Source organism: Halichoerus grypus, chromosome 12 (genome assembly GCF_964656455.1).
Source record: "Halichoerus grypus chromosome 12, mHalGry1.hap1.1, whole genome shotgun sequence".
In the NCBI taxonomy this organism is placed as follows: Eukaryota; Metazoa; Chordata; class Mammalia; order Carnivora; family Phocidae; genus Halichoerus; species Halichoerus grypus.
Genome location: NC_135723.1, coordinates 1,894,296 through 1,920,280, shown reverse-complemented (window position 1 = coordinate 1,920,280; position 25,985 = coordinate 1,894,296). Strand labels below are relative to the sequence as shown.

Below are 25,985 nucleotides of genomic sequence, written 5' to 3'. Positions count from 1 at the left end.
CTTTCTGGAAAGTGGGTCTTCTCTGTGGAGTGTCTCCTGCTGGTGTGCAGAGAGAAGGCTTGGCCCTTTCTAAAGTGAGAGCCGGCCTGCAGGATGGGCAGGTCCATCCGTAAGTACACAGGCCTTTAGGGGGTGACACTGTGTGTGCTCCACGCCCTTGTCCTTGCAGACGAGCTTGCAAGACGCTCCTCAGCTCACCTGGCGTGCCGGAGCTGGGCGCGAGCCCTGTGCTCCGCGTCCTGCATTTGGGGAGCGTGCCGGGCAAGAGTGACCCGCCCATGGTGGAATCCGGCCCCTCGCCTGTGGCACGCATCTCCAGGAGTGACCCCGTTCCTTCCAGGACAGAGACCAGGCCTGTAAGCGGATCTCTGTTCTGCCTTCTCTGCCGCAGATACTCGAGGCTGCGCTGAGATCCTGCATCGCGCGGTGGGGATGTCCGAGAGCCCCGTGGGGCCCAAACCCGCGACGCTCCGGACTGACATGCCGGCGGCACCTGCCTTTCAGCGGGCGTTCACGTCCTCGTGCACCATCTCCAGCGGCAGCCCCGGCCAGCAGCGGGACAGGTAGGGAGACGGGCCCTCGAATGCAGCACAGGCTGCTCCCAAAGACCCCGACCGCGGACCCCGGGAGGGGAGGGCGGGCGCTCCACCTGCGCTGACGCCCGGCTGCTCTTGATTCAGAAATGTAATCACAGATACAAACTCCGGAGACTGTGCCCCCCCCAGTGTTGAAGGCTGAGCACTCAGGGACCACACCGGCAGGTGGAGTCTGGGGCCAGTCAAGGACCGGGTGTCTGTGACCACGTGCTCTGAGCTGAGGCTGGATCAGGGATGTGGGGGGCTGGCCGGGGCTTAGTGTCCCTCGGCGGCCAGGCGAGGCCAACTCCAGACTGGGCGGAGGGGCAGGCAGGCAGGATGGTGGTGGTCCTGGGGACGTGGAGGTTGTGCCGGTGTTCGGGAAAGTGTGGGGGCACCCCTCGGGGGGATTGGGAGAGCAGAAAGGGGGGATGCAGACACCGAGCCGCCGCATGGGCCCAGCGTAGGAACGGCTCCTGAGCGGCTCCCTTGGGCAAGGACACGGCGTCCCAGTTCACTCTCCGCATCCTGCCTCCTGACTCTTTACAAGGGGTGGGGCTCAGCTGAGGACGTCCTGCACAGAGCACGAAGTCTTTGTTAGTGAGGTGTGTGTGATGTGGTGGCTTGGCGGCTGACTTTCTGGATTTCTAACCCTACGGGACTTTCTGATACCCTTGATCTGGGAAATCCCGGTTTTGGATATGGTAACTTCTCATGATCTTTTCTTTTTTTTTTTTAAACAACCTGTATTTTATTTTATTCTTTAAGTAGGCTCCACGCCCAGCGTGGAGCCCAGTGCAAGGCTTGAACTCAGAACCCTGAGTCAAGACCTGAGCTGAGATCAAGCCCCGGCTGCTTAACCCACTGAGTCCCCCAGGCGCCCCAACTTCTGTTCTTACTGGGACCCCATAATCAGCTGGTTTTCCAGCGAGCACTTAGTGGAAACTGAGTCGGGCCCCCATGTTAGCTCTCAAGGGAGAAGGACGAAGAAAGCGGGGGACACGGCCTGTGCCCAGGGAACGATGCTCTGCCGGTATACGGTGAACCGTGTGGTTGACCTCGGAGGGAGGGACATGGGGACGCGGGCGGTGAGCTGGACACGGGCGGTGGTTGAGTTTTGTCCGGAGCGGAAGGGGCTTTGCTGGGTGAAGAGCGAGGAAGGATATCCCCGGAGCACTGGGGGACCCTTGCCGATCTCGGGGCATCTTCTAGGGCCGGGCGTCCTCACTGCTGTGTCCTTCCCACAGCCCTTCATCTGCCGAGCGCCCGTGGGTGGAGAGCAGCCCCAAAGCCACGCTGGCTCTGCTGGGGAGCAGCCGGCCGGCAGGAAGCCTCCTTGGCTCCGGAGAGTTCCCCAGCCCCGGCCCCGACGGCCCCGGGCGGCCCCACCTCCCGCCCGCGGAGCTCCAGGCCTCTTTCCACAACCACGAGCTGTCCCTGGCGGAGCCCCCTGAAGCTCTGGGCCCCCCGAGTGGCCAGGCCTTCCTGAGTTTCGGCACAGCCCCCGTGGGAAGCGGCCTTCCCCCCGGGGAGGACCCGGGCGCCTTGCTGGCTCATTCCCACGGAGCACCCCAGGCCCCTGGCACCCCGCGGACAACAGCAGTGGCCGACAACGGCTTCCTGTCCCACGGCTTTCTCATGACGCCTGGCCACGGCGGCCACCACAGCCCGGTCCTGCCGGGCCAGGGCCTGACCCTGCCCGGGCAGCCGCCCCTTCCCGAGAAGAAGCGAGCCTCAGAGGGGGACCGGTCTTTGGGTTCGGCCTCCCCGTCCTCGAGCGGCTTCTCCAGCCCGCACAGCGGGAGCACCATGAGCATCCCGTTCCCAAACGTCCTCCCGGACTTCCCCAAGCCTTTGGAGGCTGCAGCGCCCTCCCCAGGTAGGCGCGTCGGCGGTGGTGGGCGCCCCCATGTGCGTTCACTCAGCAGAGGGGGGGACCCTGGGATTCCCGGGCGGCGCCTTGAGAGCGAAGCCCAGAGCCTTCCATCGGGGTCTTCCCCTCGTTGTCCTCCATTCCCCTCTGCTCTGCACTCACCCACGTCGGCTTCTGTTTTTCCCGCCACTCGCAATCCTCGTTCTTCAAAAATAACCTTTCTTTTCTCAATTCAGCGAATTTATTCAATTTAATGCAGTATTTCAAACACGTACGAATAAGATCCTGACACGATTCAGCCACACCGCGCTGCTCTGTCTGTGGAGCGCCGCCCGGCGCCAGCCGCGTGTCGCGCCCCGTCTGTGCTGTGTGGGTCGAGAAGCACCTGCTCCCTGTCGCGCCCCCCAGCCGGTTCCCACGGAGTTAGAGAGAGCGCTCTTCCCCGAGACACACCGTCCTCGCCCTGGGTTGGACTTTGAGCGCTGGGTTCTGTGCGAGGTGAGAGGTTGCAATAAAACGTCCAGGGTGACTGTTTTTACATTCTCTTTTACAGATAATCCAGGTGATAAGCATGTGTCTGTGAACTTTGTCCAAGACACATCCAAATTCTGGTACAAGGCGGATATCTCCAGAGAGCAAGGTGCGTGGGCAGGATGGGAGCCCGGGGTGGGGACGTCCGAGGGTCACGGCCTCGGGATGAAGGGTTAGGGCAAGGCTTGCACTTTGTTATACACCCCTGTGGAAAATGCAACAGATTGTCCCGGGAAGATGCTCCCCGTCGCCATCCAGGCCCTGAGCTGCAGGGGCCGACGGTCAGGAGGAAGGACAGAGGTCTCTCCAGCACCCTGGTATCTGTGCACCTGCATTTGTCCACGGCGGACAGACACATGCTTAGCAAGGGGCCGTGTGTTGGACGTAACGGCGTGCCTCACACACGTGCTGTGCAGTGTCTGCGTGCCCGGGGCGGCCAGCAGACATCTGACCTCGGTAGTGTGTTTGAGCAGCTAATGCCACTTCTTCCCGGAGGACGAATAGAAGACAGGTCCAGGAGGGAGGCGGCCCCGTGAGGCAGCCCCGGGGGCGAGCAGCTGTCGTCCTGCAGATTCGTGGGGTCGCTGCGACATGCTGGTCCTCCCCGGAGGTGCTCCCAGAGGAAACCCGGGGACTGCTAGCGAGCGTGGGGCTGGGCCGGGGACAGCGTGCCTTGGATCCGGGAGGAGGGATGCACGGCGTGGCCCCCCGTGCAGCCCGCACGGCTGACAGCTTTGGGTAGAAAGTTATCTGGTGTCGTCCTGAGGCTTACGTCCCAACCTGGCTGGAAAGAAAGAGTTAAGTGGCTGGCAAACAGCACTGTTCAGCTTTCTCTTTGGAATTCTTCTATTCAATTAAGTAGCTCATAAAAATGGTAAGAATGTGCCTTTCTTCCCCTGAGCTCAAGGAACCTATTGTCATGTTTCGTGGGGGGAGCCCGCGGCCCGGAGAGACCTCCGATTCCCTGAATTGGGCTTTGTGGTCATACTGCTCAGCTCGGGTCCGGGCTGTGCGTGGCCGAGTGCCCCGTTCTTGTCCCCTCCCTGCCCATGGCACGGGATGGAGGCTGCGAGCCCAGCACCCCAGCACCTCGTCCAGCCGGGGGGGGCTGAGAAGGGCCTGTGACATGTTCTAGAAAATTCTGTGCAGACCACGTACTCCGCCGGTGCAGCATCTGGGCCGGGATGGCGGGCTGGGCGGGGGCTGCCGGACTGGGGCTCCACTTCCGAGGCAGGTGGCGAGCGCCAGGCGGTCCCTGCAGGACAGGTGTGGCGGATCCAACCTCGCCGGGTTCTGGAGGGTTCGCCGTGGGAGGCACCTGATGAGCACACGAGGGGTGGTGGGCTCTGGAGACACCAGCTGAGGGAGCCGTGGGGACGTGGCCACTGACTCCACCAGCCTCACAGGGGAACATGAGGCCCCCACGGGGCAGGGCCTCGTCCTGTGGGATGGGTCCCCCTCATTCTGTTTCAGAACAGGGTCTGACATTAACCCCAATCTCCCCTCCGGGGGCAGCCCCGGCTTCCGCTCCGTCTGCGGCCATGACGCTGGGGCACTTCTGTCCCACCCCCCACCCCCCAGCAAAATAAGAACACGACATTAGAAGGGGAAACCAAAAGCGCTGGTGAGGTATGTCACGATTGAAAACATGCAATTCTATCAGAGGTCTTTTCCCTACGGCCACAGAATAATGCACGGTCAGCCCCCCGATGCAGACACCTGCCACCAACAGGGGCCTGCTGGTGCCCGCGTGCGCCCGCCTCCCCACCAGCCCCCACGCCTGTGTGGATGGCCCTCGGGGTCAAGCGCAGGCCCTCGCAGACCTGCACCAAACCCGCCCCCTTCCAGAGAGCTGTGCCTTCCCCACCTGGCAGGCCCCGCTTGGAGGGTGGAGGGCAGTGATTTTATTTGTAAAACCAATATTAGCTAAATGCCCCCCAGCCTCAGGTAGGGAAGATGGGAGGGCAGGTCGGCCAGGCCCAGCCATCAGCCCTGACTGGGTAGGGCACTCACAGCCCCATCCAGGCTGGATGCAGTCGGCCACGGAGCCATGGGACGGAGGGCCACTTATGGCCACATTTTTGCCATCCCCTGGGGTGAACCGTGGGATTTGCGTTAAACATTCAGTAACTTTTTAGGTCCATCCTTTCGATCTTTCCCTCTGCTTGTTTGGAAGCGCATGCTCTAAAATGTCTAAGTACAATGCTGCGCTGGGAGGGGGCACCAGGCGGGGCCACGGCAGGGCCCGGAGAGAGCCTCACGCCTCGCCTCCTGCCCCGCCACGCTGTGCGTACTGGGACCTGGCCGGGCACTTGGGCTGGTGGGTGGGCCCAGTTCCTGGGCGGTCAGCTGAGGGTCCTCCCCTGTCCCTCATGGGTGCTGTGGGGCGAGCAGGAGTCCTGTGTGCCTTCTGGGGTGGGGGGGCTCCTTTGCAGTCAGGCCCCCCTTGAAAACGATGCATCATCACAGAGACCCCCCACCCCACCCCCAAGGGACCCGGGCCTGCTCCCTCCGACCTGGTTTGCAAAAGCACCGCAGGCAGGCCGTGTGGACCCCGGCAAACGTGTGTGTCTCTGCTTCCCTCCCCAGCCATCGCCATGCTGAAGGACAAGGAGCCTGGCTCATTCATTGTCAGGGACAGTCACTCCTTCCGAGGGGCCTACGGCCTGGCCATGAAGGTGGCCACTCCTCCCCCTTCCGTCCTGCAGCTCAACAAGAAAGGTAGGGACCCGGGAGCGGATCGGGAGCACTCACCCACCTACGGTGTCTGTGCAAACATGGCTTTGAGTTTCTTTGGAGTCTCTGTCTTTTTCCAGCGTGGTCCACTCAGGACTGTCCTTGTGCAAGCAACATCGTTAATGATTTGTGAAGTTTATGTCTTTATTGCTGTGAATGAGTGAGTGATGCATTCCCTTGTTCGGCGGCCAGGAGAGTAGAAACGGGCCTCGCCGAGGCACCCGGGCCCCCTCCTGCCCCAGGAACCGTAATCAATTCCTGTGATTTCTCACCGACTGTCTCTCCGGCATCTGTACACAGACACTTTCCTTTTTCCTCACGTGAAAGGCCATGCCCTGCGCACGCCATTCTCACACCTGCGCTCCGGAGAGCGCTTTGCTGGATTAAGAGTGATGCTGGGGTCAGCCTGGAGTCACAAGAGGAGCCCCGGGGGTGGGGGACCAAGCTGTCCTTGTCCCCAGTGCCCTGTGCCCGATGAACCATGCACAGCTGTGTTCAGATCTTCTACTTACTCTTCTGTGAACTTTCCGTCTTGGACACAACCACGTGCAGAGAGGGTGTCCATGGCTCCGTGCACGGTAAATGTTCCCATGAAGCAAACACACGCGTGCCCGTAGCCCAGGAGACAACCTTGGCAGGAGGCCCCTGCGTGTCCCTCCTGCGTGTCACACTCCGTCATCCCGCGATCTTCCGGGTATTCCAGCGACCCCTAGATTGGGCTCCGTGAGGCCCTTGGGGCTGGCCCCGTGTCCTTCCGATGTCCTACTGTCTGTCCTTTCCCTGCCCACCATTTCTCCAAGAAGCCCCACTTCTGTGGGCTGGGGGCGGTCTCTGGGAACCTGAACGTGTGAGTGCTGGAGTGTCTGAGGGTGACTGCTTCTCTCTGGTGTCCAGAGCGAGGAACTGGGGATCACTCTTCAAAGGTTGGTGAGTTGGCTCAGATAGCTGCTCCAGCGCGGAGTCACGGAGTCCGTCACGGGGCCTTTCCCACCCTCTCCTGGTGACAAGCCCCATCCCCAGCTGCACCTGCCCCTTCCTCCGTGTCCTGACGGACACACACCCTTCAGATCACCCATCCTGCCACTGCAGACAGGAGGCCTACTAAGTGGAAGGTAGAGTTACAGCTTGTTTATATTAACCACCAAAATAGGAATCCCTGAACATCGTGGTCTTGCCTGTTTTCAACTTAAATCAGAAAACTAGTATGTATTCTTTTGTGAGTTGCTTTTGCTCGTGTTACAAGATTCATTGTTTCTACTTGTAACACCGCTTGTACCTGTTGCTCTCTGAGGCTTTCCAGGGAATGAATGCAGGCCCACCTCGGAGACACGGCAGGAGTGTATATCGCAGTAACGTGAATCACGATAATACGTATCGCAATAACGCGTATTGCTACAATGCGCGTCAGATAAGCTTTGGGGCTCCTCAGTGCACGTAAAAGCGACGTTTACTCTGTACTGTGGTCCACTAAGTGTGCAACAGCCTCATGTCTAAAAAAACAACGCACACACCTTGATGAAAAAATACTTTTGGTGAAAAGCTCACCATCTGAGCATATCACCTGTCGTAATCACGGATCACAGTAATCAGTGTAATAATAACGAAAAAGCTGGAAATACTGGGAGAAATACCAAAATGTGACACAGAGACAGGAAGTGAGCAAATGCCTTTGGAAAAACAGCACCAGGAGCATCACTTGACGCAGGGTAGACACCAGTGGTCAGTTTACGTTTCACAACAGGAAGCTCAAGAAGGAAGCAGGCTCCTCGTGCGGGCGCCGGGCTCACCAGGAACGGGGGAATCCAGATAAGCAGATTCGGAGCTCACACGTTTAAGGAGCAAAGTGACACGGGTCTGCTTCACTCCCATGCCGCGCCCAGGATCCGAGAGGCTCGGCGGGAATCCCTGGGTGGAGGCTCTGCTCACGGCTTCCAGGAGGAAGTGACCTCGGAGCTGTGCCTGGAAGGACGTGAGATTTGGTGGCCGAAGCATCCGGCCGAGGGGCTTTCAGGGAACCTAGGTGTCTGCTGTGGGGTGAGCGGAAGGGGCAGGGTGCAGGGGACTGACCACAGACCCCAAATCCGGATGGTGTTGTCTGGAAGCAAAGCGGGAGGAGGCTTCGTGCAGATCGAGTAGAACAGCTGAGCCTGGCGAGGAACCCGGCATGAGAAGCTCCAGCAATCCTCAACAAGGATTCGAGCAGGAAGAGTCTCGGGACAGGAGCAGCTTGGGTCTGTGGACGGGGTCCAGGGGAGAGTGGGGACGGGTGCTGTGGAGCGTGCAGGGTGGCTCTTGGCTCCATGGAAGCTGCAAGCCGGCGTCTTTCCTGCATGCACTGTCGCTTCGGAAATGTGGACGGTGCTGTGTGCGTGTTCTCGCCTCCCGGCGTGCATCCGCGTCTCAGGCCGACCTTGACTCGACCCTAAGGTGAAGATCACAAAACGTCCCCGGTGTCCTCTGGCTGAAATCTTCGCTGGCTGCCTGTCCTCGTCCAGCCCTGGATTTGGCAGTTGGGTGTCACGGTGCAAGGAGAGGTTTGAGAGGAAAGAGCGCAGCGAGTCAGCATCCAGCCTCTTGGTACCCGGAGACCGGGCAGCGACAGATGTCCAGGACGGATCTGTTCTCCGGGCAGCCAGCCGGCTGGCCATCCCACTGAGACACTTGTCCCCGGCGCATGTGTCCCCTTCAGTGCGGAAGACGCGGATCCTTTTCCTCCCACAGCTGAGGATGCACGATGCTCCTTCCACACCTGTGTTCACCACAGCCTTCCATGGAGTCTGGCCATCTCCCTCCCCGCGGGCGGGTGCTGCTGTCGGGCGGTTTCCAGCTCAGTTTGGAGGTTTTCTGGGCGTGCCTTGTCTTCGGATGCACGGGCTGGCGGGGGCAGCGATGTTCTGTCTGGTCCCAGTGACGGAGGGCTTCCTCCCCGGGGGTCTGTCACATGGCTCCTGGCTCAGTCATACCCTCAAGGCTGGTCCCTTCTAGCTCTTGTCAGTGGCTTGCTATCGGGCATCACCTTGCATCCAGATCCTTCTAACCTCTCCTGTTACGAGGGCTAGGAGCTGGACAGCGTGTTTCTGTTCGCAGCAGCTGACTCATTCCCTGCACTGGGGATGCTTGCAGGATGTGTGAGGGTCTCTCCCGGGACCCCTGCACCTCCGGGCATGTCACCCTGGGGGCTCTGCTCTCCTTCCCAGGACGCTGCTTGGCAGCCCACCAAGGCCAGTGGCCCGGCTCCGGGGCCCCTCCCTTTAGCTGGTGCTCTGTCCCTCTCTCCCATCCTCCCGTGCTCGCATTCTTTTTTTTTTTTTAAAGATTTTGTCCATCTATTTGACAGAGAGAGACACAGCGAGAGAGGGAACACAAGCAGGGGGAGTAGGAGAGGGAGAAGCAGACCTCCGGCCAAGCAGGGAGCCCGATGCGGGGCTCGATCCCAGGACCCCGGGACCATGACCTGAGCCGAAGGCAGATGCCCAACGACTGAGCCACCCAGGCGCCCCCCGTGCTCTCATTCTTAAATTCTCTTTTCTTTCTTTTCACTCTCTCACCACAGCAGGAGATCTGGCCAATGAACTCGTTCGGCACTTTTTGATCGAGTGTACCCCGAAGGGAGTGCGGTTGAAGGGGTGCCCCAACGAACCCTATTTCGGTAAGTGGCTGCGAGGTCACAGTTGGCGTCCTGGCCCACGCGGTGTGCAGCCCCCTGCTGCCCCGAGCAACGGGGCCTTCCTCCCCCCCCCCCTCCCCCGGGCTCCCCAGGCCCCTCACCCGATTACCGTCTCCAAGATGAACTGGATAAGGAATTGTTCTGAAGGCTTTCTCAAAACCAAACAGATGGCAGGCAGGCCCGTGAGCACGGACCGGGTTAGCGCTTCCTTCCCAACCTCGCAGGCTTGTCGGGACGACACCCAGACGCACGGTCCTAGCCTCCGGGGGCACCTTGCAGGGACCACGGAGGCACCTGGGCTGTCTCAGACTCAGCCGACGGCTGACTTCCTCTTTCCAAGTTGGTGCCTGTGCGCCTTGGCCCAGAATCACCTGTAGTTCCTCCGCCTAGCTCTTCGCTGTCTTGCTGGACTGGTCACTTCACTGAAGTTTTGTGCCAAGTCCCGCAATAACGGAGCGTGTTAGTTGCTACAAATATAAGTGCTCGCCCTCCACAGCAGCTTCCTTCCCGCGGTGCCGTGTTTAGGGCCGCGCTAACGCCCATCTGCTGTTCATCGTTTGCAGGGAGCCTCACGGCTTTGGTCTGTCAGCATTCCATCACGCCCTTGGCCTTGCCCTGCAAGCTGCTCATTCCAGACAGAGGTACGCGGTCGGGTCCTCCGTGCTGTTCTGGCTGGCCGCGTGCATGTCGGGTACAGCGTGTCGGGTCCGTGAGGATCCACCGGCAGAAGTCAGACCGGAATCTTCCTCTGTCCTGTGCCCTGTGGGTAAACCCCAAAGAGTGTCGTGTAGCCCACCCAAGTCGGCCGACGAGGCAGCACCCAGCGACGCCATCACCTGACGGGCTTTGTGAATGGCTTCCCTGGATAGAAAGCACTTGCACCAAGAGAACTTCAGGGCCACACTTGCATTAATTTGTACAGTTCTACAAAATCAGCAAGATATTGGTATTTTTGAGCTTAGGTGACAAACTATTCTCTTTGCCTTTATGGCTGTTTGAAAATATCTCTAATTAGGGAAAAAAGAACCCATTGCATAACAGTGTGATTTGGCCATATTTCCCAGCTTCCTAGGCAGTATTAATTTCACATAACTTTATTAGATTCCATAGTGATAAATTTATAATATAGGTAAGTGTGATTTACCTTTTGCAATTCATTGTTCGTGAGAGCTGAGAAAGACACGTTGCTGGACCCTGTCGCCCCCCTGCCTGCTCAGGACGCAGTGCTGGGGTCCGCGGGCCGGGGGTTGTCACCAGGAGACAGCGCAGGTCACCCCCCGGGAATCCAGGCCCGAGTCTGACCGTATCGTGAAGACTTCTCCGGTGAGCCGGACTCATTTCTGCGTTTTCGTGCTCCGTCCCGCAGATCCGTTGGAGGAGATGGCCGACAGCTCTCCCCAGACGGCAGCCAACTCGGCCACGGAGCTGCTGAAGCAAGGGGCAGGTCAGTCTCTGGCTTCACGTGCCCCGTCCTAGTTCCTGGGTGGAAGGGGGTCACCTTGGGTCTGCGGGTTTCCTCCTGCTGTGTGTGTGAAGGGGCCTGCTCTCTGGGAGCCCCCCAGGCCTGGTTGGGCAGTGAGTGTGGGCGGACAGAACCAGGACTCCCCGGGCTGGAAATGTCCCCACTGCAAACAAGACCAGAGACCGTGGGAGAGAGCGAAGTCCTGGGTTTCGTCTAGGGGAGAAGGCAGGGAGCCGGGGTGTGGGGGGCCTGCCCCCCCCAGCCATGAGTGTAAAAGCACTCATGGGCCTGACTCAGCAAGCCGATGGTTTCGCCCTCGCTGCCCGCAACCCAGGGTGATGCAGACCCCAGACAGTGCGCTTGCCTGGGCACCTGTTTTTTAAATTAATAGACTTTATACATTTTTTAGAGCAGTTGTAGGTTCACAGGAACATTAAGAGGAAGGTACAGAGGTTCCCCCCACACCCCCTGCCCCGTGCATGTGCAACATTCCCCATTACGGCGTTCCCCCTCCAGAGGGTACATTTGTTCCCATCTGTGAACCTACGTCATTATCACCCAGAGTCTAGAGTCTCCGCTGGGGCTCACGCTCGGTGGTGTTCATTCTATGGTTTTGGACAAATGCATAATGCTGTGTATCCACCACCAGAGTATCACTCAGAGTGCTTTCGTCATCCTAAAAATCCTCTGTGCTCCACCTGCTCACCCCCGCCCTCCAGACCCTGGCGATGTTGACCCCTTCCTCGTCTCCATGGTTTTGCCCTTTCTAGAATGTCTTAGAGTTGGAATCATTACAGTTGGTAGCCTTTTCAGATGGACTTCGTCCCTGAGTGATAGAAGTTTCCTTCATGTCCTTTCATGGCTCGGTAGCTCATTGCTTTTTAGTGCCGAATGATCTTACGTTGTCTGGACGGACCACAGTGTACTCATCTGTTCCCCCACTGAAGGGCATCCTGCTTGCTTCCAACTTTTGGCAGTTACGAATAAAGCTGCTGTAACATCCGTGTGCGGGTTTCTGTGTGGACGTGAGTTTTCAGCTCCTTTGTGTAAATAAAAAGGAGCATGACTGCTGGATCGTATATTAAAAGTATGTTTAGTTTTGTGGGCTTTTTAGATTTTATTTATTTGAGAGAGGGAGCGCACATGCACGCACATGTGCATGAGCGTGGGGAGGGGCAGAGGGAGAAGCAGACTCTCTGCTGAGCACAGAGCCTGACATAGGGCTCGATCCCAGGATGCTGAGGTCATGACCTGAGCTGAAGACAGATGCTTAACCGACTGAGCCACCCAGGTGCCCCTGGTATGTTTAGTTTTGCAAGAAACCAGCATTGTCTTGCAAAAGAGCTACACCATTTTGCATTCCCACCAGCTATGGGTGGGAGCTCCTTTTGCTCCATATCTTCACCAGCATTTGGTGTCATCAGGGTTCTGGATTTTGGCTGTTCTAATAGGTGTGCATTGGTATCCCATCGATGTTTTAATTTGCATTTCCCTGATGACACGTGACATGGGTCATCTCTCCATCATTGCCGCCTGTACACCTTCTTTGGTGAGATGTCTGTTAAGGTATTTGGTCTGTTTTTAATTGGGTGGTTTTCCTGTTGTTGAATTTTAAGAGTTCTTTGTATATTTTGGAGACCAGTCCTTTATCAGACGTGTCTTTTGCAAATATTTTCTCCCAATCTGTGGCTCGTCTTCTCATTCTTTTGACGTCGTCTCTCACAGAGCAGAAATTTTTAGTTTTAATGACATCCCGTTTATCATTTCTTTCTTTCATGGGGTGTGCCTTTTGTGTTGTCTTTGAAAAGTTTGTCACCAAACCCAAGATGATCTTGGATCATCTTGGATTTTCTCCTATGTGATCTGGAAGTATACTTTTACATTTTACATTCAGGTCTGCGGCCCACTGTGAGTCAGGGTTTGGGAAGGGTGTGAGGTCTGTGTTACGGTCTCTCTTTTGCACGTGGGCGTCCAGCTGTCCCAGCCCCCTCTGTGGAAGACGTGATCTCCTCTCCATTGTGTTGTCTTCACTCCTCTATCAAAGATCAGCTGACTTTATTGATGTGGGTCTATTTCTGGGCTCCCAGTTGTTTTCTATTGATCAATTTGTCTGCTTTTGCCAATAATACAGTCTCGACTACTAGCTTTCCAGTAAATCTTGAAGTCAGGTAGTGTCAGTCCTCCAACTCTGTGCTTCTCCTTCAGTCTCCCTCAATTCTTGTTCAGTCTGTGCTATTCTTGGTCTCTTGCTTCCATATAAATTCTAGAATCAGTTGGTCAATATCCACAAAATAACTTGCTGGGATTTTTATTGGAATCATATAGTGTCTATAGATCAGGTTGGGAAGAACCGACATCTTGACAAAATTGAGTCTTCCTATCCATGAGCATGGTATCTCTCTCCATTTATTCAGCTATCTTATATTTTTTGTCAGAGTTTTATAGTTTTCCTTGTAAGTATTTCTTGTACATAATTGTATTAGATTGATACCTAGGTATTTCACTTTGGGGGCTGCTAATGTACATTGTATTGTGCTTTTAATCCCAAACTGTGATTGTCCTGTGCTGGACTGGAAAGGGATTGACTTGTATATTAATCTTGTTTTCTGCATCGTGCTATAAATACAGCCCCACTACTTGCTCTTGCAGCATGTGATGCAGCCCCTGGGGGCCCCAGAGTAAGAGGACTGCGGACAAGACCGAGGCCACGGGGCTTCTGTGGGTCTGCAGCCGTGAGGGAACCGAGTTCCCCACGGTGGACATTTGCTCTCAGAAAGGTTGGGGAAGGGAATTTCAGAGACTGGTTGGAGGCCTGGACAAGAAATACCTCCTTTCTGCACCTCATATTGGTAGCATACTTCACAGCTGTGGCTCCGTGTTGGAGGTCAGTGCAATCTACAGCTCTTTTCTTATTACTTCCTCTGTACATTGTGCATGGTTCTTCTGTGCAACTTTTCTCTGTGGAACTCCCCGTCACTATGCCTGTTGCCCAGCTAAAGTTCATCTCTCTGGTTTCACAAGGATGAGTGTTGAACTCTTTTCAGTTCAGACCTCCTTGAGGGATACGTTCTGTGTGTCCAAAATGAAGCTGACGTGGTTTGCCCCAAACAGCAACGTGTTAGAACGTGAAGCTCCAAAATGAGGGGCATGGCTGTGTCAGTCCTGGGTTCAAGTCCGGGCTCTGCCACTCAGGGTTTTCACCTCTGGCAGCACACTCAGCCACGTGGATCTCGACGTATTGATGATAATGATCTCTCCCCACAGCGTGGCTGCAAAGACCAAGTGAATCAGATGTTGAAAACCGCCTTGGGAACCATAACGTGGTCACTCACGTAGGTTGTGGTGGTATTAGTCCTGCTGTGTTTGCACGGGAAAATGCTCTTCCTGGCCCAGGAAAAAATGGCCTTTCCTGTGACGGGGGCCTCACCCTTTCCCTGCACGGGCCTCGGCTGGGCGCCTCCGTAATATCTCCGGGGTGCAGCCCTGCACTCAGCCTGGGGTCACACTGCAGCCCACACGCCTCTAGGCTCTGTACTTAGCTTAATATCATCTTACGACAAGCTGCCTGTTGTGTTTCTCCTTAAGCTTCATGATTATCAAACATTTTCCCCAATAAATGTGCAATTAATAAATAGATCAATGAATTTGCTTATCATAATTAGGAACCATGGTGGCCCTTATTTTTAGATATTACGGCTTTTCCTTCTGTTCTGACTTATCATTATTAGATACACTTGATAATCTTGTTGAAGAACACATGGCAGGTATGGAGTAGTGCTGGAGGACTTGCTTTTTTGAAGGGTGGCAGTTCGCAGGACTTGGGGCGGGCCCTGGGGATCTCATGTGAGCATCTGAGCTGAGCATTTACACACGACAGGTGGAGCCTCATGTTTCTAAGACACATCGAGGGGGTTAAATGTCCGTGCAGCTCACTTCATGGGTGACAAGGCAAGGCGTGGAATCAGGACACAGATCCGTGGCTGGAGTGAGAACAAAGCAGCAGTGAGCTTGCAGAGGCCCCGCGGTTGTTGGAAAAAGCGCAGGAAGACGGTCAGACTGTCCCATTGGTGATAACCTCAAGGAAACGGATTTTTCCCCCCTAAACTAAATTTTGTGGGAGTGACTTGAATTGTCCTGTGTGGAGTCCCCTCCCCATAAAGTTGAGGAAGCAGCACCCGGGAACATTGCAGAGGCGGGCGTCCCCAGCGAGGGTGCACGGTCCCTCGTCTGCTTCCCCTTCTCTCGTGTGACTGAGGCCCTTCTGGGTCGTTCCAGTCTCTGACTGTTGGCGTTTTTGGTCTCTTCCTTGGTGGTGGTGAAGCTGCGGGATGCAGTCCATCCTGAGAAGAAGGACCAGAGCTCTGGTACATTTCCCAGCAGTGTTAGGCTATGTCCTTAACTTACCATGTTGTGAAGTGTATTTTCTTTATAAAAGTAGTAGGAGTTCTTTAAGTTAAAAAAAAAAAAAAAAAAAAAAAAGGATAGGGGCACCTGGGTGGCTCTGTGGGTTAAGCGTCTGCCTTCGGCTCAGGTCATGATCTCAGGGTCCTGGGATCGAGTCCCGCATCGGGCTCTCTGCTCGGCGGGGAGTCTGCTTCTCCCTCTCCCTTCCCCTCTGACCCTTCCCCCTGCTCGTGCTCGTCCTCTCTGACAAATAAATAAATAAAATCTTTATTAAAAAAGGGAAGAGACATGGAAGAGAGAGGGAAGGTGAACTGCTCAGATGCCTGTTTCCCAGACCCTGGATGTTTTTCCTTTTCTCGCTTTGAGTAAGAAGTTCACCCATTTTTGTTGCACACCACATAGGTCTCGTTTTCAGTGGCTGCGAGGTGGTCCGTCTTGTGACTCAGCTCCTTACAGTTGCTCTGCTCGTTTGGCTTGTTTCTGGCTTCTCAATACTACAGACAACCCTTGGGAGGCTACCTTTCTGCTTTATGTCTTTTTTCAGAATCTTGCATTGCTCTCTTAGGACCCAAGTTCCCGGACGCAGTAGGGCTGGGTGAGGTCGTGTGTTCCTGAGGCTTTGTACCCGTGGGTTTGATGGGCATGGCCCCGTTCACAGGAGGCAGCCCTGCTCCACAAGGCGACCCCCCCAGCCCGCGCCGGGACCACGTGTCAGGTGGAATTGGACGATGAGGGCCAGGCTGGGTGGACAAATACCAGTCACCCTGTGGATCCTCCCTCCTCTGCTGGAGAGCAGGGCTCCGGGATGGACCCGTGGGCTCAGCAGACCTGCCTCCAGGTATGCTTTATCAAGTGACAGCTTCCCTCTTCTGCTTTGAGGAATGACCCCTTTAGGGGTGAGATTCCCCAAACCCCGACTCCTTATCAAAAGGCCATTTGTGGTGCCACAAGGGAGACGGGGTCTGGGTTGGTGGCCGCCCGTTCTGGCGCAGACCCAGGCTGTGCCCGTTTTGTGGGATTTCACTGTCGTTAGATCAGAATTCCTTGTCTTCTTGTTTTTGGAAATGCATCACAATAACGCTGATGAAATCAAAGGTAGAATATCCACCCTCCGAAAATCACGCGGTCTTGAAGTTTCCAGGCACCCATCCATCTCCGGCTCGTACACACGCACTTTTTCTTTTATACTTGTGATCGTAGCATGAATATGGTTTTTATTCTGCTTTCCCATCAACCTCTAACGGTTTTCTGGGTTTAAGAAATAGTTGCCGTACTGTCCCTGTGCAGGCCTACGGCGCATGGCGAGAGGGTTTGATTATCTAAGTCGTGAGGTGGTCACCCCGGAGGCTCAACTCACGTCCGTCTTCTTGTGTAGACACAATACGAAGAGGAGAAGAGAGAAAGGTTCTCCTTGAGCTGAGAAATCCTAGGACCCACTCTCTTCACGACTTTCCCGTGAACCACCCGGGAGCGTCGGCCGTGGCCACCTGTCTTCTTGTCGCTGTACATGTGGTGTGGCTGCCATTTGCTGGTTGCGTGGTTTTCCGTGTGGGGTTCATTGAGCCATTCCCCGTTTCCCCGCTAAGTCAGCGCAAGGCTCCCATAGCCCCACCTCTGGGCTGGTCGTCCACCGTGGTTATGGAAGATCTCCCTTCTGAGCCTCCTGATAAAGATGACCGCGTTGTCCAGAAGGGCCGTCTGGGTTGACCCAGCGTTTCGTCAGAGCGTGGCAGGCATGGGGCGCTGGGTGGCCACGTTGTAATGTGCCAACATGCGCTCTGTCCCAAGCGACACATGTAAACCCCTCAAGTCCAGGTGGCAGCTGGAGTGCAGATCGCCACCATCCCTGCCGCTCCCCTCGGGTCCGTGCCAGCCAGCCGCAGGGAGCGGGTGCGTCTCCGACTCCCGCCCACCCCTGAGCATCCCTCTGGGTGAGAACGCGCAGGTGCGACCTTCTGAAGGTGCGTCTGCTCTCAGGACGGGCACGTGGCGTTGTCAGGGGGCGTTATCTGTGGCCGGGGACGCTCGCACACAGCCTACATGCCTCACTGTAAAATCCACAGCGCGCCCTCGGGAACGTTAGACGCTTCTCACCGAGCGTGCCTGATACCCCGTAGTTTCTCCGTGGACATTGCAGCAGCAGTATGGAGCTGGACACGGTGGCGTGGACGCCCAGGAGCTGGCTGCGAGGCTCCTGGACCGCTTCTTGGGGTCTCCAGGCCACTGTGTCCTCCTCCACCACGGGACAGGTGCAGATGGGCTGAGACAGTCTCTGGAAAGTGTCCGCCATGGCCTGACATGCAGGGATCGTCCTCAGAGTGAGCAGCCTTAGCAGAGCTCAGAGACACGGAAACGGTTGTGTTCGGGGTAGAGAATTCTCTTTAGATGCTGCCTGGCGGCACAGCGCATCTCCGGCCGGTACAGGGGTGCGGTCTCCAGCTGCTTCTGGTGAGAGCTAGGGAGTGGTTCAGGGAACTTTGTAGGGGAAGCTGGGGTCTCGGAGGAAACTCCCCGCTGATGGCGAGTTCGGGGGCTGTGTCCTCTAGAGGAAGTGGGGTAGCTCCCTGCAGTGAGCGTGGCAGGCTCCGTGCGGTGCACACTCTCGCTGAAGACCCCGTTCGCCGGCCTTGGGCTGCATCGTTCCCGGGAGGCTTTCTGGAATCTGCTCCTTCCCTTCATTCTGGGCCTTTCCCGTTGGGCCTCCTCAGTGGCTCCAACAGTGATTCGATTCCAGTGGCTTTTCCCCGTGACGTCGGTGAGACCCGGGCCGACATGCTTGTCGTGCTCAGCACCCCAGGATCAAGGGCGAAGCTTTGTTTTCCGATGAACTTGGTGCAGACCTGGGCTTACTCACGGAAGCAGGGGCTTCTGAGACCCCAGAGCTTCCCAGGCTTTGAAGATGAGCTGTGAATCGCAGCATTTGCCTCGAGGCCGTGGATGGCCAGCCGCTCGCAGGCCGCGGACGCTCACGTGGAGCCTGGCGTCCGGCAGGGCAGGGGCACAGGCGGCTCTGTTCTTGGGAGTGGTGGCGGCTGGGAGGGACACGTTCTTGGTGGCTGGCCAGGCGGGGCCGTGGCTCCTGCTGGGAGCGAGCAGTAGGCAGAGTCCGAGTGTCTCGGGACACACCGACCTCACACACGCCCCAAGGTCCCACGTCAGCTTCTGCATGAGCTGCAGGGGTCCAGCCTCAGAGGGCTGGCTTCCCTCTCGCACGTTTACCGACCTGCGGTGGTGCCGCGGACCCACACCCGCACCGAGGCTGGGGAGGGGTCTCCAGCCCCACTGGGGACATGGCGGCAGGGGCGGCGGGAGGCTTCCAGGACGGGGCCTCGGGGCACGTGTGTCCCTGGTCCCTCCCTGTCCACGCCTGCGGAATGGAGGGCCGAGGGCTTTGCCTCCAGTGAACACCCTGCTTCCCTGGGTGTCTTGCAGCCTGCAACGTGTGGTACCTGAACTCTGTGGAGATGGAGTCGCTCACGGGCCCCCAGGCCGTCCAGAAGGCCCTGAGCCTCACCCTCGTGCAGGAGCCGACTCCCCTGTGTACGGTCGTGCACTTCAAGGTGTCGGCCCAGGGCATCACCCTGACGGACAACCAGAGGAAGTGAGTGTGCCTGGGCGCCGGGCTGCGGGCGGGCTTCTGGGCGCACCCGGGGTCAGATCTCCCGCCGGCCCACGTGTCCCCGGGACGTGGCTGTGGACGCGTCACTCCTCGGTGGGTCCCTGTCCTTCAGGACCTCCCAGGAGCTGTGTGTAAACCGTGGACATTCGGCGCAGACGTTTTCTTCTTAGGAGTCAGTAAACTTGTAAAGAAAAAAGAGAGAGAGAGAGATTTGGACCTTTGAGTGTCACGCGCACACACGAGTATAATTTTTAGACTCAAAAATCTTTGAACTCGAGTCTGTCGAAACACTGGGAGACTGTGATAGAACTCACCCGTCTTTGGTTTGGTGTCATTACATCTGACTGGTGGTCGTTCCATTTCAGGTGACACTGTGAGCTTGCTAGATGTTAGTCCAGTATCTAGATAATTAATTGTAATGCAGCCATTAGTTATATATTAAGAACAACTAATACTAGTAATAGTTATTCATGACCATCTATTATATAATACGTTACAATACTAAATGTTATCTAGATGGTGTCTGAATATGTAGATACTAGATAATGATTTCGGTGGCTTTCAGCAGAGCTGTCCCTGAGTGGGTTCTACCTAGCAGGTGTCCCAGGAACATAGTAGGGCCACAGCCCGAACGGGGAGCAGAGTCAGGTGCACAGACAGCGGCGTTTCCCCCCCCGCCCCCCACAGAGCCCCTGACCTCAGAGTCAAAGACATTTCCAATGTACTTGTTGTTCATTTGTTTTGGAAACAGCCCGGTGTGGTTAATAAGAGAGCCAGGTCATCGGCCATAAAAGCAGGGGGATGGCAGGAGCGTCACGGGGCACAAGGCCAGTCCCCTGGTGCTGGCCGGTGGGGCAGCCCTGCCCCGCCCCTTGTGCCAACCCCACAGCTGGTCTGTATGTTCGCAGTGTGCCGTCAGCTCCTTCCTCATGTCTGATGTGGGCTCCGGTCCCCAAGAGTGGCCGGCCTTACTGGACACCGTGTCCCCAGTGAGGAAAGTTTGGCTGGAGACGGTCGGTGGCTGGACACGGTCGGCGGTTCTCGGGCCGAGCACAGGAAGGCCGGGCTCACTGGCTCTCCTCCAGGGCCATGCCGGGCTCCGGGGTTCGGTCCCGACCTCCGCGTGGCTGGCAGGTGCACAATGTTCCTCTGCTGTATGCTTCCCTCTTGCCAAGAGCCAGCTTTTCCAGCACCGCTCAGCCCGCGTCCATCTGCCCGTTGCTAACGGGCGTACGCACGGTCCTTCTCTCCAAGTGACTAGTAATCCAGTCGGTTTCTGCCCGAACTCTCCTTCGGGGGAGCCCGCGCTATGCGTCCCTGTCACCCTCACGCCCACTAACAGAGCCGTGTCCCAGCAGGCTCTTCTTCCGGAGACATTACCCCGTGAGCAGCGTGATCTTCTGCGCGTTGGATCCACAGGACCGGAAGTAAGACATCTGCATTTGTATCAGGCGATGCGTGTGCATCCTTTGCCTGTTAAATTAATAAAGAAGTGAACGTAACTCTTCCTTTTCTTTTTAATCTGCAAGGTGGATCACGGATGGCCCCTGCTCGAGGTAGGTTCCCGGGACGCCAGCGCCCTTCCTGTCATGGTCCAAAGTGCATCTTTGTATAGATTTCCAAAGAGGGTTTCCCATAAGGAAATGAGGGAACCATGCCAACGGGTTCGTGCCGTGAACACAAACGAAAGTGTGTCCTTCTGCAGGAAGGGCCTCCTGGGGTTCACTTTCCTGCTTGCTCTTTCCTGGAGGCACAGTACATACCCCGGACCCGAATGTGGCGAAAATAGCGTGGAGGCGAATGCACGGCTTTTTGGGCTATTCAGGGCGGGCGTGGACTGCAGGTGCATCGAGGTCAGGGTGGAGGAAGGACTTCCCCTGTGTGACTGTGAATGGCACAGTGTTCAGCGTTTCCCAGATGCAGGGGGAGCACGGTTTCCGCCTGCCCTGGTCCACAGCAGGACAGTCCCGCCAGGCAGGGGCGCTCCCAGAACCTTTCGGAGCTGTTGGCGCTCCCCAGCCCGGTTTCCTCCATGTAACCTAAATCTGATTGCCAGGAATAGGTCAGACCACAAAGATCCTCTTGTAGCGTCTCTGGTTCACATTCCTGTTCGCTTTGGGATCTGATAAAGTACCCGGAGGCCCCACGCTCTGGCACGTGGGGCTGACGGCGCTCCCAGCCATGTGGAATGTGCCACCTCATCGGGGTTCCTTGAGCCAGTCCCTCTCATGGCTGGGAAACCGCTCCCCTGGAACAAAAGAATCCTTCATTTTTTTTAAGAAGGAGCAGAAAGAGTTTCCCGGGGACAACGGAAGTGCCCCCGTAAGGCTCTGGGCTCACGAAAGCCCATTCGGAGAACAGCTCCGATTCTTCTAATAGTTCCTTACTTGCCCATAGTTTGTAACTGGGGTGCAGGAGGCCCGAGAGGAGAGCTTATGGCCCCCAAGGGCGGGAGGGTGGCCACGTGCGGCCCTCACCTGTGCCCCCACGTGATCTGATTGCCCCACCCCGGTACCTGGGGAGCCCGGCCTCCCCTGGGAGAGTCAGGCCACCGGCCGGGTGGGGGCTCAGGGACCTGCCCTGACCCGCGTCTGCAGGATTCCGGCCTGGAGTGGCCCAGGGCGGTGGCCGGCCACGCACCTGCTGTCCCTGCGAGGTTTGGGAGGTGGACAGCTGTGGGCAGGTGTCTGGCTGGGTGGTGGTGAGTGGCGGGTGGAGGTTGCGGTGGTGCAGGGAGGGAGCGGACAGAGGTTTGCACCCACACTTGGGCCCTGCGGGACGCTGGCGCTCTGGCCTCACCCCCTTTCCTGTTGCAGAGTCTTCGGGTTTGTGGCCCGGAAACAGGGCAGCGCCACGGACAACGTGTGCCACTTATTCGCGGAGCATGACCCAGAGCAGCCTGCAAGTGCCATCGTCAACTTCGTGTCAAAGGTCATGATCGGCTCCCCTAAGAAGATCTGAGCCCCTCCCAGCCAGAGACCCGAGCGGGGCTGGGGCGTCCCCCGCGAAGCAACTGACCAGCCTGACGTTCCAGCCCCAGGAGGGTGAGGGGCTCCTCCTCCGGCTTCACGGACAGGAGGACAGACGGCCCCCCCTTCTGCTGTCCTTTCCTGAAAGACTGCTCACCGACACGTCTCTGTGGCCAAGCGCTTCCCGGGTGGAGGAAATTGGGCTCCACGCTGGCAGGGGCCGTGCAAGGACACAGGCCCCCGTGTTCCTTGCACACCGGCGTTTGTGGGAAGGAGGGCGCCCGGCCCCTGCACGTGGCCCCTGGGTGACCGGCGGCGCCATCAGCCTCGCGGAGGGCCCCCGTCCACCCAGCACCCGGGGGGAGGCCTCTCTCCTCCACGACAGAGACGCTAGCTCACCGAGAAGGGGATGCATGTTTGCTGAAGGTTCGTGCAGGTCAGGCCCTTCCGGAACTCTGGGGGCATGAGCGAGGGGGTGACGTGATGGCTGTGAGGACCAGGAAGGCCACCCAGTCCCGGGGGAGGGGCACCGTGAGGCCCGGCCGGGCGGGCAGGTGGCAGCTCCAGGCTCTCACTCCGGCTCCGAACGGCGTGTTGTCCGTGAGAGCAGAGGGAACATGGACGTGAAATGTCTTTTCATATAATTTATATTCTACTTATGCCAAATTATTTATGATAAATTGCTGGGCAGGACGGGGTCCCACTTCTGGGGGCTGCCAAGCCGAACCCGTGCCCACGATCAAGGGCCGCATCCCCAACAGGCCAGCCACAGCAGCCTTGACCACCCCAGTACCACCCCAGTACTACCCCAGTCCTTGCCATGGACGGTTCGGGTCCAGGCGGCGGCGGGTGACGTCCTTTCTGGGGAGGAAGTTTCCGGAGGGTGGGTCACCTTTGGGTGGAGACTCGGCCCTGCTCTCCACGGCTCTTCTCGGCCCTCTGTGAGCCGTTGGCCCCTTGTCCCTGCCTCTACGTGTTTCTGGCCTCCTGAGCAGAGGAGGAAGGGGAGGAAGATGATGAATCTCAGTCCTTCAAGGCTGTTCTTGAGCTGAGGGCCACTGCTCTGCATCTCCTGGGCGACCCAATCAGGGGTGCTGGTCACGCCAAGGCTCCTGTGTGTCCCCCAGGGCGGGAGTTGGGGCTGACAACGGCGGACGGGAGGCTCGGTCTCCTCCCGCACAGCCGGGGCGCCCCGTGGCTCTGGGGCCCGGGGAGCTGCCCACTCTGCCCGACTTGCCAAAATCAAGACCAGCTCTTCGGCCCCCCTGCGAGTCACCAGCGGGCACCACACCAGGGGTGGAAACGTGGTTGTGAGTTCTCTGTGTGGAGCGGGTCAGAGACGGACGTGCCGACTGGCAGAGCTGGAAGCGGCTCGCAGGGGGGTGTTGTACGTGTGTGAAAGCAGGTGGACGGGTCCACTGTAGCTCCTATCGATGCACCAAACATAAGTGCCTCATTTCTGTGCCAAATGTCTGCCTTGGTCTTCGCGGACCTTCCTCCCCGACAGGTGTTGGTGTGGAATGCACTGGTATCTCCCGGGGGCCCCGGGGTCTGGTCCTCGGCAGGGGCGGCTGGCACCTTGGGATTCCATTCGTGGCAGAAATTCGGCCAAGGGGACCCGAGGTGCCGTCCCCAAGGGGCGCCTCATCCCAAGGTGGCTTCTACCCATTTTGACCCAAAGACCGTAGGTTGGGTCCCTCATCCTTCTGACCAAGGACGAGAGGGCTCGTTTACAGACCGGAGTGCGGGTGGGGGTGGGGCCCAGAAGCACAAGCTGGTGGACGACACAGGCATCGGGGCCTCCTGTGCGGTCCTCGTCCGGAGCATTCAAGAAGACGCACTCCCTGGCCTGTGAGACAGACCGACCGGCTGTGGCTTTTCCTCGCAGTGGCCAGGGCGTCAGGAAGTTTGCTCCCTCTGCGGAGCCGAGGGACGCCGATTCCCCGGTTCCTGACGAGCTGGTACGACAGGTTTCTTCCTGTGTTACACGTGCATCACACAGAACGAGAGGAATCCACGAACTGGGGGCTCAGAGCGTGGCAAGCCGCACCCCCACCCCCACGCAGGCTCGGGGACACTCCACGCGATCCCTGGCACGGGGGTCCCATCCCGGGGAGGTCGAGGGTCCCCACCGCGTCATAGCCAGGGTCCTATTAACCTGCTCATTAACCGGACGCTGTGTTCCTCCAGTGTTAATCTATACCCGCGGCGAGTCACACCGAATTTAAGGGTCGCCGTGTGCATCCTCGGTGTGAAAGACCTCGTGTCTCCTTAGCTGCCTTGCTTATTAGTGGGTATTTTTACTTTTCTTATATTGTAAAGAATATATCCAGTTATGTAAATGAATGTTCTATAAACCCTTTGTAGAGTCATTTTCTCTGCTTTTCAGATATCCTCTCTATTCAGAGTATAATAAAATTATACACGCGGGAAAGCCTCGGCGAGGCAGACATTTGTCGTGGCGGCTGGAGGCGCCCGGAGGGCGTGTACGTCTGTCTGTCCGTGTGCGCACTTGGGTCACGCACGTGTTTCACTGGGAGTTTGAAGTGGATTTTTTATGGAGCGTTGGATTCGGTTATAAATTCACATATGTTTGGCCTTTAGGAATATATTTTAAGATTTCCGCCCAGAGACCTTTGAAAAATTATATTCAGAGAGAATAAGAATTTAATTGCAGTGCTGTTACTCTAGGACCTGGTTTGTGTTGCTGTTCAGCCCCGAGGGGACCTTCCAGGCGTCTACCGCGTTGGGGCTGAACCCGAATGTGAAGTTCTGTGGGTTCACGTGTTGCCTCCAGGGATGCAGGTGTCACCCAGTGCCGCCCTCCTGGTGGTGCTCCCCGGCCTCCGGGGGGGCTCCCCGCCAGGTGGGGGCCCATCGTGCTGGCTTTTTGCCTTCCTGGAGCTGGGCTCCCTTTGCCTGGCTGATTTCCTTCCCGACTTAGGTGATGGGGACACAGGACCCGTGGCCCTCGTGCGCTGTGTGTCCTAAAGCCCTGAGCAGCTCTGTCACGGGGCCCCCGGTGGGTGGACGGTCACTGGGCTCAGCAGGCTCTGCCTTCCCCACTGCAGGCTGGGGGTCACAGTGCTCATAAGGCTAAGGGCTGGGGCAGGACCGTTCCCGTGGCTGAAACGCCGTGACCGCTCTGGCCCCAGCCAGGAGCGTAAGGCCGAGGAGGCACACTTGGGAGAGTCTCGTCCAACAGGACGTTTCCAGGGGGCGGCAGTAGAGTCAGCCCAGAGGATTCTTGGAGCACCGGCCACCACCAGGCCTTGCCTGGACGGGAGCTTGTCATGTGCGCATTAACTCCCGGCTCATCGCTCAGCGGCTACTACTGATGGATGTCCTGGTGATGGGCACCTGGGTCCCACCCACTGGGGACCCAGATCTATTGGAGATGGGCACCTGGGTCCACCCCCTTGGGCCCTGGATCTATTAGTGGTGGGCCCTCCGCCTGCCCACTGGGGACCCTGGATCTTTTGGTGATGAGTGCCTGGGTCTGTCCACTGGGGACCCAGGATCTAACGATGGGTGCCTGGGCCCGGCCCCCTTGGGCTGTGGATCTTTGGGAGAAGGGTACCTGGGTCCCGCCCACTCAGGGCTCGGGATCTATTAGTGATGGGCATCAGGGTCCCACCCCCTCCGGCCATGGATCTTCTGGAGAATGGTACCCAGGCCCTGCCCACTCGGGACCCCGACCTGTGGATCTGTTAGTGATGGGCGCCCAGGTCCATCCACTGGGGACCCTGGGTCTATTGACTATTTGTGTCCTGGTCCCGCCCACTGGGGACCTCACGTCTTATCCTCCATCGTGGTTCCTTGTTCCCCTAGAGTTATGTGTGTGGTCACCAGGATCGTGAGATGAGCTTCCCCAGGGCCTTGAGTCACATTTCACAGAGCAGACTCAAAGTGGAATCGGAGTTTGCAGGTGGACTTGGGGCCCCGGGAACATGCAGGGGAGGGACACTTCATGACACGAGCATTGGCTGTGTCTGGACACGCTTGGGAGGCAAGGCTGTTGAGTTGGTAACAAGTGAAAGATCCAAGAATGAATGGCCTTCAGGTTCCTGAGGAATCAGAGGCCAGAGCTTAGCAGAGCGAGGAGAACCAAAGAACACGACCCAACTACATGCTGTTTACAAGCCTGGT

At 57.5% G+C, this 25,985-nt stretch overlaps 1 protein-coding gene across 8 annotated transcripts in view; it reads left to right on the top strand.

Moving 5' to 3' along the window:
- The window catches only part of TNS3 (tensin 3), a 207,626-nt gene extending 183,356 nt beyond the window's left edge, over positions 1-24,270 (top strand). For all 8 annotated transcript variants that reach the window (XM_078059911.1, XM_078059910.1, XM_036102704.2 and 5 more), the window contains 11 exons: positions 392-563; positions 1,823-2,454; positions 3,002-3,088; positions 5,569-5,700; positions 9,269-9,364; positions 9,946-10,023; positions 10,749-10,826; positions 18,681-18,849; positions 20,226-20,294; positions 20,397-20,423; positions 21,684-24,270. In XM_078059911.1, coding sequence (XP_077916037.1) covers positions 392-563; positions 1,823-2,454; positions 3,002-3,088; positions 5,569-5,700; positions 9,269-9,364; positions 9,946-10,023; positions 10,749-10,826; positions 18,681-18,849; positions 20,226-20,294; positions 20,397-20,423; positions 21,684-21,828 — 1,685 coding nt within the window. In that variant the 3' untranslated portion in view covers positions 21,829-24,270. The remainder of the gene's footprint in view (positions 1-391; positions 564-1,822; positions 2,455-3,001; positions 3,089-5,568; positions 5,701-9,268; positions 9,365-9,945; positions 10,024-10,748; positions 10,827-18,680; positions 18,850-20,225; positions 20,295-20,396; positions 20,424-21,683) is intronic.
- The last annotated feature ends 1,715 nt before the right edge of the window (positions 24,271-25,985 follow it).